The 12,499-nt window shown below is 44.5% G+C and overlaps 1 protein-coding gene across 2 annotated transcripts; it reads right to left on the minus strand.

Moving 5' to 3' along the window:
* Positions 1–509: 509 nt before the first annotated feature.
* LOC114616507 (caspase-6) lies at positions 510–12,499 on the minus strand. 2 transcript variants are annotated; one of them, XM_028761950.1, is made up of 7 exons: positions 12,410–12,499; positions 8,926–8,967; positions 8,413–8,562; positions 7,969–8,045; positions 3,800–3,975; positions 2,228–2,384; positions 510–1,159 (listed from the first exon to the last, which is right to left on the minus strand). In XM_028761950.1, exons 2-7 carry the CDS (start codon positions 8,952–8,954, stop codon positions 918–920), a joined length of 831 nt encoding a protein of 276 aa, XP_028617783.1. In that variant the 5' UTR covers positions 8,955–8,967; positions 12,410–12,499; the 3' UTR covers positions 510–917. The 2 variants fall into 2 exon arrangements, with proteins under 2 accessions (XP_028617783.1, XP_028617784.1); XM_028761951.1 differs by lacking the exon at positions 12,410–12,499 and adding an exon at positions 10,144–10,292 and having other exon boundaries at positions 540–1,159.

Below are 12,499 nucleotides of genomic sequence, written 5' to 3' on the forward strand. Positions count from 1 at the left end.
TCTCACAGCCCCAATAGAACACTTAACCAGCAGGTTACTAACAAAACATTAAGATTCAAAAATGTGTATGCTAATAAGAACCTTAAAGGAAAACTAATTATATTGTTAATTCAACAGTCTGCTAAAAATGTCAAGATCTTCAGTCTTAAGTTCCTGTAGCATCCCATCTTGGTAGAGGTTTTGAATCTATAGTGGTCAGCATTGCCTGCATGCTGGACTACAGTGGCTAGGTGTCTCACTTCATGTGTGTCTTTATCAGGTAGGTATTACTGCATGTGTCCCTATAGGGGTTCATGTACCTACAGTGGCTAAGTATTATCACTAAACATGTGCCTATATGTGGTTACATGTCACCACAAACTACATTTCATCCTCAGAGTGCCATAAAACAATTCTGAAAGGTTTATTATTTCTAAAATGGGAATTAAATCCACACATAAAATACCCTGATTACAGGTAAACAAGATAATAAATGAATACATGACCAAGTAAAATAGGCCCACTATAAATTACATAAGCATATGAATTAGAAAATTTAATGAGTTTTAGACATTTTATTAAGTGAAAAAAATCTCATTCTTGAGTTTCAAAACTCTGTAAAAACATTATACAATAAACTTGTATAAATAGTGTCACAAAAGGTAAGGCAAAGTAGTTGGTATTTTTGAGTAATATTGCAGTTTACTAAAAATGTAATAAATGTAGTAGACATTTATGCACAGTAATTTCCTGAGGATTTTTTTTTAGCCCTTTCACCATGTCCAACATGATTGAAAAATAACAAAGATAAAACATTACTTTTCTATGGCATCTAAAAAAATTGAAACAGTTTACATTGATGGGTGAAAATCTTGGACCAGCTGGCCTCTGTATGAAAGGGAAATGTGTGTGAAACATATGTAGCAAGACAGATGGCCCTACTTACTAGGTTTGGGACAGAAATGCAGCTTTTTGGTCAGCATTGAGGCAAAGCAGGGAACCTGTTTCTTGCCGATCGCACTGGGGTCTTTGCAGAAGTCCACACGGCGCTGAGAGACCTTTCTGTTCACCAGCGTGAGCAGCTCCGTGAACTCGAGGGAACTGCCATACCTTGCCAGCAACTCACACAAATCCTGAATGTACCAGGAGCCATTCACAGTTTCTCGGTGAGAGTAATATCCTAAAACAAGAGAGGGGGGCGGAGCTTCACGGTCACAGAAAGACACTTATGATAGAGTCAGTTACAGAAATGGAAGCTCCCTAAGTCCCTGGAAAGAATAAGACACGCTGCTCATCACGTGGCTATGATTTTTTTTTTCCATTGCTTAATCTAATGTAGGAAAACATATTAATTCTATGGTTTTTACATACAAAAGATTAATGAAATTTGACAGAAGCCATCTAGGAAAGGCTATGGTCCACTGTTTCCATGGCTGCATTGGGTGCACTCTGGAGAGGCACAGCCCCAGAGACATCATCCCAGGATTGCTTCTCACTGCTGAGAAGCTTTTCCTGTCACTATTACATAGCCTGATGACTCCTGGGTATCAGCTCACTATTGGGCAAATTTCCTGCAGATCAACAGAAGGTGACTGTCATGAATTAATGCTGTTAAGATGAATTAATGACTTTATAGCATTCCTGATTTGGTTCAAATCATTTTAGGAAAAAAGTTTAAGGAGAGAGAGCTACCCTCCCAACACCCAATTCCTACCCTAATGGGCTGCTATCAGCATGACCCCAATTGCCAAAGCCATACTCCTTTTTGCTGTCTGCTTCAGTTTACCCTGAGAAGCCAAAGAAGGCTTTTGACAGAAATTTTCTCTACTTTCTGCAAAAGCAAACTAGAACAAAATAATACCCAATGAATTTGAGGCCAGAGATTTAAACAGTACTAGTTTGAAAGCAAAGAATTTAGCAAAATGTTTTTTAGCAAGGCTTTCCACAAATATATCAGAGGGGTGCTGCCATGCTATCCCCAAATGACAGCAAGCTGCTAACACCCAATACAACTACACAGCTGCTGTTGTTACTGTATTATAATGTAGTTATACAGGAATATTGTTATTGTGTAAGGTATTTCACATTTCATTTATCAATCAGAAAGGACTTCTTCAATGTGATAACGCCTGTGGCTTTTTAATAGAACACAGTGATTTAATTGTGAAGGACCACTCCAATTCAAAGGTGACACAGGCTTAAGCTCAAAGTACAGGTCACTGGCTTCAACCAGCATCTGTTCGCTCACCTTCTGCGACAGAGTAACACATGAGGAAGTCTGCCCCTGCAGGCAGAGTGTACACAGAGGCAGCATCCACCTGGGTCACGTTGTCCAGCTTGTCTGTCTTATGATCCACCACATCCAGAGGAACCACGGGCACGTCATGCTGGTTGCCCCGACAGGCCTACAAAAGAGAGGAAAGAACACTTTCTCTGCCTGGCATTTTGGTACCGATGCTTCATGTGCAGCAAGAATGTAATTCAGCATCCCTCCCATTAGGAACAGAAGCCATGTAAGCAGTTCAAAAACGACACCTTCAGGCTCCGAGAGACAAAAAGCTAACAGAGCTGCTTTCTCAATGTTTCCTTTTAGACAGTGTTTATAAAGCCTGGTCCCAACCCACCCCACAAATAAACACCAAGATATACTGAATGGTACACCCTTCATTTAAAAAACTATCTCCCTTACCTGAATGTTTTTATTCAATCAGGTAGTTACTTCCAAACGACGTTTTGATGGCCTAGTTGAGGTCACAATGTGTCACTAGTTGAAACAGCACTGACTCAAGAGGCCATCTATCCAGGTGCCTTCACTTCTGTTCCCACTGTATTTCTTTAATTATATTTAAAAAGTATGTATCTACGCGTATATCTGTGGATGTGTCTGTGCACACGTGAGTGCAGGTGTCCCCCGGGGTTCAGGAGAGGGTGTGGGGTCCCTTGGAGAAGAGACTGGAAAGCAGCTCCTCTGCAAGAGCAGCCTTTCATCACAGCGTGCTCACGTGTGCTCTCGCTCTCCCTCTCCCTCTCTCCCTATATCCCTCTCTCCCTGTCCCTCTCCTCCCCAACCCCTGTTCCCACTTCAAACTGAGTTCTAAATTCATATCTATTCATTTCGATTCAGAAGCTAGCATTGACAGCTTTTGTTTTCTGGTTTGAGGGCCTCACGCTTGCTCGTCCAGTGCTCTGCCACTGAGCTACACTCTGCTCCTCAGTGTTACTGGCTAAACCAGGCTTCCGCTTTAAATTTTCATGGTGGAGCCTCTAATACCAGATTTGTCATGCTCCAAACATTCTTTCTTGGGGAAGTGTAAAGGGATGAGGCAGGTGAAGATAAGCCTGCTTCGTCCCACATCCCCTGCCCTGGCTTGCATGCACATCAGCTCCCACAGACCCAAGCCCAGTGTAGCCAGGCTGCCTTCCAGGGTCCTGAGCAATCAATGTCCAGTGGCTCCTCCTCTAAACCCAGTTTAGCCACACAGCGGCACAGCGGTGACTATCTGTCATACCAAATGTTAATCTCTTTTTTTTTTTTTTCAAGACAAGGTGGCACTGGGTGGCCTAGAACGCACTCTGTAGACCAGGCTATCTGGCCTCCAGCTCATAAGCATGGGGATTAAAGGTGTGCGCCATGCTCGCCCAGCTCCAAACACTCCTCTAATAAAGAAACATCAACAACTCCAAGTGCAACTCTGTGTGACAAGGACCCAAAAGGGGCCTTTCTAATCACTGGAGGAACTTACTTTAGAAGTCGACTTTCTAACCTTTTTAATCCACACACTGAGTTGTATAGCGGAGGTGACGGTAAGATCAGTCTTACCTGAATGATAAATATCTTGGGTTTTCCAACCAGGCTCTGACACTTGTCTCCTTTGAACAAGCCAGTCAATGTCTGAATTTCAATTTTGGCGTCGTAGGCATAAATGTGGTTGCCTTCTCCGTGGCTCAGGAAGACACACAGGAAGCAATCGGCATCTACGTGGCTTGAAGTTGACACTACAGATGTCCCCAAAATGCATGCAGAGGTGAAAAATCAGAGTTTGTTATCCACATGTGGAGCTTCTAGTTACAGGAGCTACAGGTACCAGAACGAAAATACACTTACGGAGCGGCAGGAGAGGGCCTGCTTCAAAAAACACAAACTTCCTGTAGTAACATACACCTTTATCTTTTCTTCCTCTTTAATACTGGGTAGCCAGGCTGGCCCTAAAGTGTTTCTTTGCCCTAAACTGTTTTAAATGTTGGTTGTTTCAGACAGGGACTGACACGGTTGCCTATGAATGCTGGCCTGAATATCTGGTAATCCTCCAGCCCCGCCTCCTGATGCTGGGGTTACAGGTGTGTCCTACCATGGCTGGCTTAAAAAACAATTATTAAAGTTTAAAGCAATTTCATTAAAAAAAATATTAGCTTTTCTCAAGTACGGAAAAATGGAGGGAAAAATGGAGACACTCCTTTAAGATCCAAGTTACTTAAAGATACAACAACAAAAACATCATAGCCCAACATAACATCTCCAAGACCATGGATATAGAAATTCTCAGTAAAATGCTTGCAAGCAGAATTCAACAATACATTAAAAAGCCATACACCATGACCAAGTTAGCTTAACTGCAGGATTATAATGGCTCATCATATGCAAATCAGTGACTATAATACAGGATACAGGACTCAAACACGGAAGTACGTTATCATCTTGAGAGATGCAGGAAAAGATGTTGACAAAGTTCAACATCTCCTCGTGGAAGCCCTGAAGAAACCGGGACCAGAAGGAAGACAATTCAATACCACACAAGCTGTACACGACTGACCTATAGCAACTCTACACTAACAGCAAAAGCAAAACATTTCCTCAAAAGACAAGAGCCTCTCCATGTTTACTCAATATGGTGCTTTAAGTATTAGCTAGCACAGTATGGCAAGAGGAAGAGCAAAGAGGAGACACAAACGGGAAAGGCAGAAGTAAATTATCCCCGTTTGTAGATCCTATACTTAAAAAGACACTAACCAGCTGGAGAGACGGCTCAGCAGGTAAGAGCGCAGGTTGCTCTCTCTGTTCAGTTCCCAGTACCCACATGTCAGCTCACAACTATCTGTTACTTTAGACTTTAATGCTCTCAGTTCCCTTCTGAAGGCACCAGGCAGCTAACATACACAAACCATGCAGACAAAACACTCAAACACATAAAGTTTTAAAAATTAAAAATAAAAAGCACTAAATACTCCAATAGAAAATTCAGATCTGATTAACAGTTTCAGCCAAAAAGCAGGACCCAGAATCAAAAGCTTTCTTATATGCTATTCACTGAGAAAGAAAACAAAGACAGAATCCTATTTGCAAAAGCATTAAGAAATAAACAAGCCGGACAGTGGTGGCGCGCACCTTTAATCCCAGCACTTGGGAGGCAGAGACAGGCGGATTTCCGAGTTCGAGGCCAGCATGGTCTACAGAGTGAGTTCCAGGACAGCCAGGGCTATACAGAGAAACCTTGTGTCGAAAAACCAAAAAAGAAATAAACAGGAATAAACTAAGGCGGTGAAAGGCCTCCAGCTCATGGGTCAACAATATTGGGAAAATGGCTACCATACAAAAGCTACCTATGGGCTCTCATGACAATTCTTCACAGAATTAGAAAACATCTTGAGTTGGACACCGAAGCAGAAGGGACCCCCAACAGCCAGGGCAATCCTGAGTAAATAGAACAAAGCTGGGGTTATCGCCACACTGATTTCAAGTTAAGCAAGGGAGTTAGTAACAAAACCAGGGTGGTGCCAGCACAGACACATCGACCAATGGGATCGAGGATCTGATGTAAACCCACATAGCTCCCGACGCCTAATTTTTGGAAAAGGTATCAAAACATACATGAGAGAAAAGACAAAAGACAATCTCTTTAACAAACTGTGAGGGAAAACTGGACATCCATAGAAGTAACTTTAAGACCTGAAATGACTATAAACATTTCAAGATACAGGCATAAGCAGGATGCTGGGATGGTTGACAGGTAAAGGTGGTTGAGGCCAAGACTGAGGGAGTCCCAGAATCCACACAGTAGAAGACTCCCTCCCAAAGCTGGCCCCTGACATGCTGTGGCACACGAACAAGCTCACACCCCCGCAGACACAAAATAATACATGGGTAAGAAAAAACAAATGATATAGGCAAAGCCTTTCTGTAAAGGACTCCAATAGCTCAGGAAATACAAGGACTACCAAATGGGATCACATGAAAAATTAAATGAACTTCCCAGCCAAAGAGACAATTCCCAGAGTGGGGATATAGCCTCCAGAATGGAAGGAAATCTGTTTTTGGCTATAAATCTGAAGAGACTGGGTTAGTATCTAGACTATATAAAGAATGATGGGGGAGAGGAAAACCTACTAGAAAGCCAAATATTCCAATCAGAAAATAATAAATGAAACACAGGGATGCTTTTCCAAATATTAAGTACCAAGCCAGGCGGTAGTGGCACATGCCTTTAATCCCAGCATTTCAGAGGCCGAGGCAAGTGGATCTCTGAGAGTTTTAGACCAGCCTTGATCTACACAAAGAGTTTCAGGACAGCCAGGGCTATACATAGAAACTGTGTTTTGGAAAAAAAAAAGAAAAAAAGAAAAATATGAAATACCAAATGTCAGTAGTGAGGTGACAGAATGTCCATCAACCTCAGCCATCAGAGAAATACAAATCAGGAAATCAGGAATACCTTGAGATCATTTCCTCTCAGTCAGAATGGCTCTCGTTTAAAAAAAAAAAAAAAACAGCAAAAAAAAAACAGCAAAAAAAAACAAACCAGTGCTGGTGAGGGTGGGAAGTGGGAAGCAGACAGCTGAGTTGGGTTGTGGATTAGGGAGATGGGGAAGTGTGCTGGGGAGGAGGGAAGTGGTTTGGGGAGGAGGGAAGTTGGCAAGTTGGCCGGGGAGGATGGAGCCCTTGTACAGTTCAGGATAGAGTGTAAGCAACCATAGGCACCATGGAAATCAATCCATTGCTTCCTGAAAAAACAAAGCACAGCTCCCAGCTGTAGCACCCCTGGGAACACACCCACGGGGATCCAGGACAGCTCCTGGAGATGCCTGCTCACCCGTGTTTACTGCAGCACTGCTCACAACAGACAAACCATAGCGTCAGCTTAGTCCTTCAACTCATAACAAGTAGAGAAATGTGGTACATCCACACAACGGAGTCCTACTCAGCCATAAACAACCAAATATGTCATCTGCAGAAAAATGCGTGGAACTGGAGACCATCACCCTAAGCAAAACAGGGCAGATCCAGGAAGAGAAGATTCACATTCTCTCCCTGAAAGTGCAATCTTCAGCTTCACACAATTCCCTCCCCTGTCATACTCATGTGACATGAACATAGAAGGCAGACATATCTGGGAAGAGGAGGGGGACCAGTTGGAGCGGAGAGGAGAGAACAGAAGATAAAGAGTAAACATGGTCAAAAATGTCCGACGCACTTGGAATATGAATGTTACTGAGAAACCTACTTTACACGGTGACTACTTGGTAATTTAAAAATTATTTTTTAAGACTCACATGACTTTGGTAATAATACACTAAAAGTTTCTTTGAAGGAGCAGACTTCCCCACAGTAGACTGAAAACCTAGAAGCAACCACTCAGCAGCTGCCTCTCAGGCTGCACCCTGTGCCATCCCTAACTCTCAGAGCTTCCGGGAGAGTTGAGACCCCATGAGCTATGAGCAAAGCAGAAAACCTAGTAAGCAGTTAGTTTCAATTATAACTATTTTCAATTGAATTAAAGGAAAGCGCTGGAGAAAGCACAAAATGATAATGCCAATAGCAGTAACAACCCATCAGCAAATGATCCGAAGGCTGGAAGCATGCAGTGAGGACTCACTCTGAGCTGCATCCGAATTAGAGGACCTACTGCACAGTAATGCAACAGTTACAGACACAGGTAATCAAATCTAGAGAGAGCACCCAATCCCAACAGACCTTAAATAACAAAGACTACCTACCCTCGTGAATTTTGAGCAGGACTTCTTCTGCTCTGAGGTCGTTAAAACATTTCACTTCAAATCCTAGTTCTGAAAACCTGGTGACACAATGAACTCAGAATTAGCTTGTGAGTATTTCCAGACCATCCAATACCCTTATTTCCTTGAGGAATTCCATGCCTATTTTTATGACATACTAAAAAAAAAAAAAAAAAAAAAAACTGACCATGGCAATTCCCTTGATCATCTGCCCTGTGAAAAGGCTTAACAGTGACAAGAACCAAATTCAATGACAACTATCACCACCTACTGCACAGACGTTAGTGACAAGGCAACCCTAGGGGTTCCTTTGTGGAGCCTCATGCGTGCTAAGCACACGCTGGGTCCCTGAGAGGCTCTCAATCCATCATCAGTGCTAAATTACCATTAGCTATCACTTAGGTGTATCATCCCAGAGAAAACTACCTTCGAGTCAGGTTGTCCCTGTCTGCACTGGTGCCACGTCTCTCTGGGAGGGTCAAGTGCCAGAAGAACCTCTCGTGATTGAAGATTAGGGCAATTCCTCTCCTCTTGTGGTCCATCTTGTACTGCTCTGCTGGATCAAACACCTCCCTACTAATGAAGAGTAAACAAACAAACAATCACTCCAGGCCCTTTAACCCGGAGGTTCTCCACTTGCCTAATGCAATTCCTGCATTGTGGTGACCCCTAATCACCCATAAAATTGTATTTGTTGCTACTTTGTAACTATAATTTTGCTACTGTTATGTAATGCAAATATTTGCCGTTTCCAAAGGCCTTAGGTGACCCCTGTGAAAGTTGACCCACAGGTGAGAACTACTACTTTAACCAAACCCACATCTCAGCTCCCCAAATGCTAACCATCACCGAGCCTAACAACTGCATTCTTCCGTTCCTTCCTGTAAGACGGCTGTGACCAAGAACGGAAAGGCTTTTATAAGACAAGAAGATCTTTACCTTTTGTAGAAGCCATCGATTTCTGTCATGTTTTACTTTCACCTATTTGGAAAACAAAGTTGTTAATTTTTTTTTGAGACAAGATTTTATTATGTAGCCCTGGATGGTCTGGAACACTCTAGGTAAACCTGGATGGCCTCTAACTCACAGAAATCGCCTGTGTTGGTCTTCTGGGGGCTGAGATTAAAGGTGCATGCCATCACACCTTCCTCATTTATTTTACTTTCAGCTAAAGTACAGCAAAGGTGCTCCGCCCCTCAGACCCCGGACCTCTAAGACTCCTGGAAATGAAGGGAAGTTATTCGATGAATAAATCAGTTATAGCCACGCTCTGCTTCTCTGGCCTTCCAAGTAACACATGACACGCAGAAATGGAGAAGACCTTATCCAAACACATGTGCCTTGGCTTAAACAATTCTGTGGTTACAGAGTGCGAAGGAAATACACAGTTGCTTTGGTGTACAGAGCAGAAGCTGAATCATACAGGGGAACTGAGTCCACTCTGTGGTTTACAGGGTTTCCAGTACACCAAATCCACTTAACTGGAGGAGGGCAAGGCCTGCATTGCAAGGCTCAGATTTTGGTTTTCTGAGTCACCTATCTCCAGTAAGAACACTGTTAAGGGACCTCACTACTGAGGATACCTCACAGCCCTCTGAGTAACCCTTCACTGCATCCTTCCCTACTCTGGGGAGCTGTGTGACAGGCCTCTCCGTGCTGATCCAATCGCTCAATGAATGCAACGAAGTGTGTTGGTCACTAGCCACCTGTGGCTACTGTGCAGCCGACATGTAGCAAGTACAACAGAGCAGCTCAACTCTACTGTCCCATTCTGTTGTTCAGGGAGGCCTCACAGTCCTGGGCGCAATGCGTTTGTTGCTCCTGGCTCAGCATCTGGAGTAGCTCAGGCAAGACACCACCTGGCCCAGCTTCCAGTGAAGTTAAATAGAAAGAGGCACATTCAGCAGATGGCATCTGTACTGTAATTGGCTCAATAATCTGTTTTCTTTCCGTTAGTTAACAGATTAAAGGGAGGGGAGGGCTATGAGCAAAGAGGAAACTGAACAGGATGCATCTTTAGGCAGGGGTCTTTGAGGCAGAATTGATTATTTTTCCCTCTGTTCTTAGACAGTCTTCCCCCGGCATCTGATTGTCCGAACATCATGTCAATAAAACAAAACCATGACCACCCTGGCAGTGTGGGTGAGTGGAGTTTACCCAGGCAGCACTATTTCTCAATGAAGACTCCAGTGGGGCATTTCCTTGTCCAATAGGTGCTAAGTAGGTTTCCTCCATCTGCCTCAAAATTGCTGGTGTTAGGAGGCCGACTCCAGGGTCTTGGTGGCACCTGAGACCGACAGAACCAGAATCCAGGAAGGGACTGCCAGTCTGCCTTTGTAACCAGGCACCTGACAGCTGCCATGGCAAAAGTGCTAGTCACAGCTTGGCATGTCCCTTGAAAGCCCAGGAGACCAACTCTGTTCTTCCCATCCAATGAGAAGCTTCAGTGTGGGTTGTCACCCAGATCTCCCTCAGCCTAGTCAGGGCCCAGAGACTTTGCCCTAAGTTGTTGCTCAAGAAAGTCTATTAAAATACCATCCACTTTCAAGGCTGTCAAACTCATACCCTCAGGAAGGGTTTGTTTAATGTAAAGTTGGGGTCTATTAATAAGGTTCTGACATGTATTTGTGTATGTATGGGGGCTGGCAGGCACATGCCACAGCTCTGTGGAAGTCTGATGACAACTTTCAGGAGTAGGTTCCTCCTTCCATAATATGGTCCCAGGGCCCAGGCTTAGTGACAAGTGCCTTTACCTGCTAAGCTAGCTTGCTAGCACCGAACAGTTTTAATATATACTTAAGTACAGGCATTAGGGGAAAGAAGAGGTATGCTTAGGAAAATTAGAATAGATACCCAAGATATCTGTCTTAGTTGGGGTTCTTATTGATGTAATGAAACATCATGATGAAAAAGCATGTTCTTAATTGAGGCTCCTTCTGCTCAGATGACTTCAGTTTGTGTCAAAGTTGACATAAAACTGCCCTGCACAACATGGGTGCAGGCTTCTCAAGAGTCTCACCGTAGCAAGGGTTTAAAGCAATGTACCCCAGGCTGGCCTCAAATTCACATTCCTTTGCCTCAGCCTTCAGAGACTGGGTTAGAGCAAAGCATATTCAAAGCACATAGCCAAGCATTCTCCCAAGATGTGTTCTATGTTATCTAGGCTGACCTTGAACCTGAGACTTTCCTACCTTAGCCTCTTTTGTCTCTGGGATTCAGATACTCTATATGAGAGTCACCTCTGTTCTGGTTATCACAAATGTCTACAGCATTAAACATAAGTCTAGGCCACGTCTCACGTCTACTTTTTGGTTCCACCCTAAAGTACACATTGCCTCCTAGTTCCTTAATTTGTGTAAAATCACTTTATGGTAATTTCCAGATAAAGCTATCAGCCACTGTAGGTGATTTTGTGGCACTGTAGATACTTTATCTTACTACTTCCAAAGCTCAAGAATACAGAACCTGGGCCAGACCTGCCTAAGGTCAGCCCTGAGAAATTGGAACTGAAAGCCTGGCGCTGGTGGATTACAACGTCTGTACTCCCAGGCATTCCACCGGAGGCCACTTTCCAAACGAGCTCTCATGACAATCTACCCATATTCCCTGTCACCCATCTATTTAATAACCTGTAAGAAATAACCTTCCTAGAACATACACTGGAAAGGGCATGAAGAAGAGGACAGGGGAGAAAAGGAATCAAACAAAAAGGGAAGGGGGTTGGTATCCCCCAACCTGGCTTCCCACCCGTCACCACTCATCCTTAAACTGGAAATGGACACTAGACCCTGTGTGTCCAACAAGGCGGCTCCCTGAAGGACCATGGGGACTTTCCCAGTTTTCCTCTGGAGTAAGGACAGAAGCTCTGAAATAAAGGCCCTCTCTGATAGACCTTAAAGACTTTTCAGCCTTGAAGTTTCTAACTTTAACCAGTGCTGGTTTTGATAGGCGACAGGAAGCCTGTTATGAAGCAAGCACTAGCAGTTTATCACTGTGTGAAGAAAAGTTATTTGGGGCTAACCCGTGGACAGCAACAGGTTTGCAGACTGCAGGAGGCACTGTGGCGGAGGTGCCCGCCCAGGTCTGGCCTTGGTCAGGGGTCTTGAGCAGGCCTGTGCCCGGAGCCTGATCCGCCTCTTCTTCCTACTTTTCAGGCAGACGCGAACAACAAACAGGATTCAACTTGCAAAGCCAAGTTCTCTACCACACAGCGCAAGCGCCGCCCTTTAAAGTTTAAACAGCCTGGACGCAGCGGACGTGAGGACAAAAGCGCTCGGCGGGGTTAGCCTGGGCAAATACCACTGCTGTGTCCTCCACTGCACAGCGCCGCAAGCTCACTTCTGCCAGCCCCAGCAGTCGCAGCAGTCCCGGGAAGCCGCCCGCCCTGCTCTGCCCGGGGCTCCAGACTCGGACCCGTACTTACCTGCCCGCGAGCTCTGGCGTCCTAGCCCTGAGGCCTCCGCTCGGCAGGCTCCGTTTCCTGCCAGCCCCGCCCGGCCTCCTGCCCCGCCCC

The sequence above is a fragment of the Grammomys surdaster genome, unplaced genomic scaffold (assembly GCF_004785775.1).
Source record: "Grammomys surdaster isolate TR1022 unplaced genomic scaffold, NIH_TR_1.0 332335, whole genome shotgun sequence".
NCBI lineage: Eukaryota > Metazoa > Chordata > Mammalia > Rodentia > Muridae > Grammomys > Grammomys surdaster.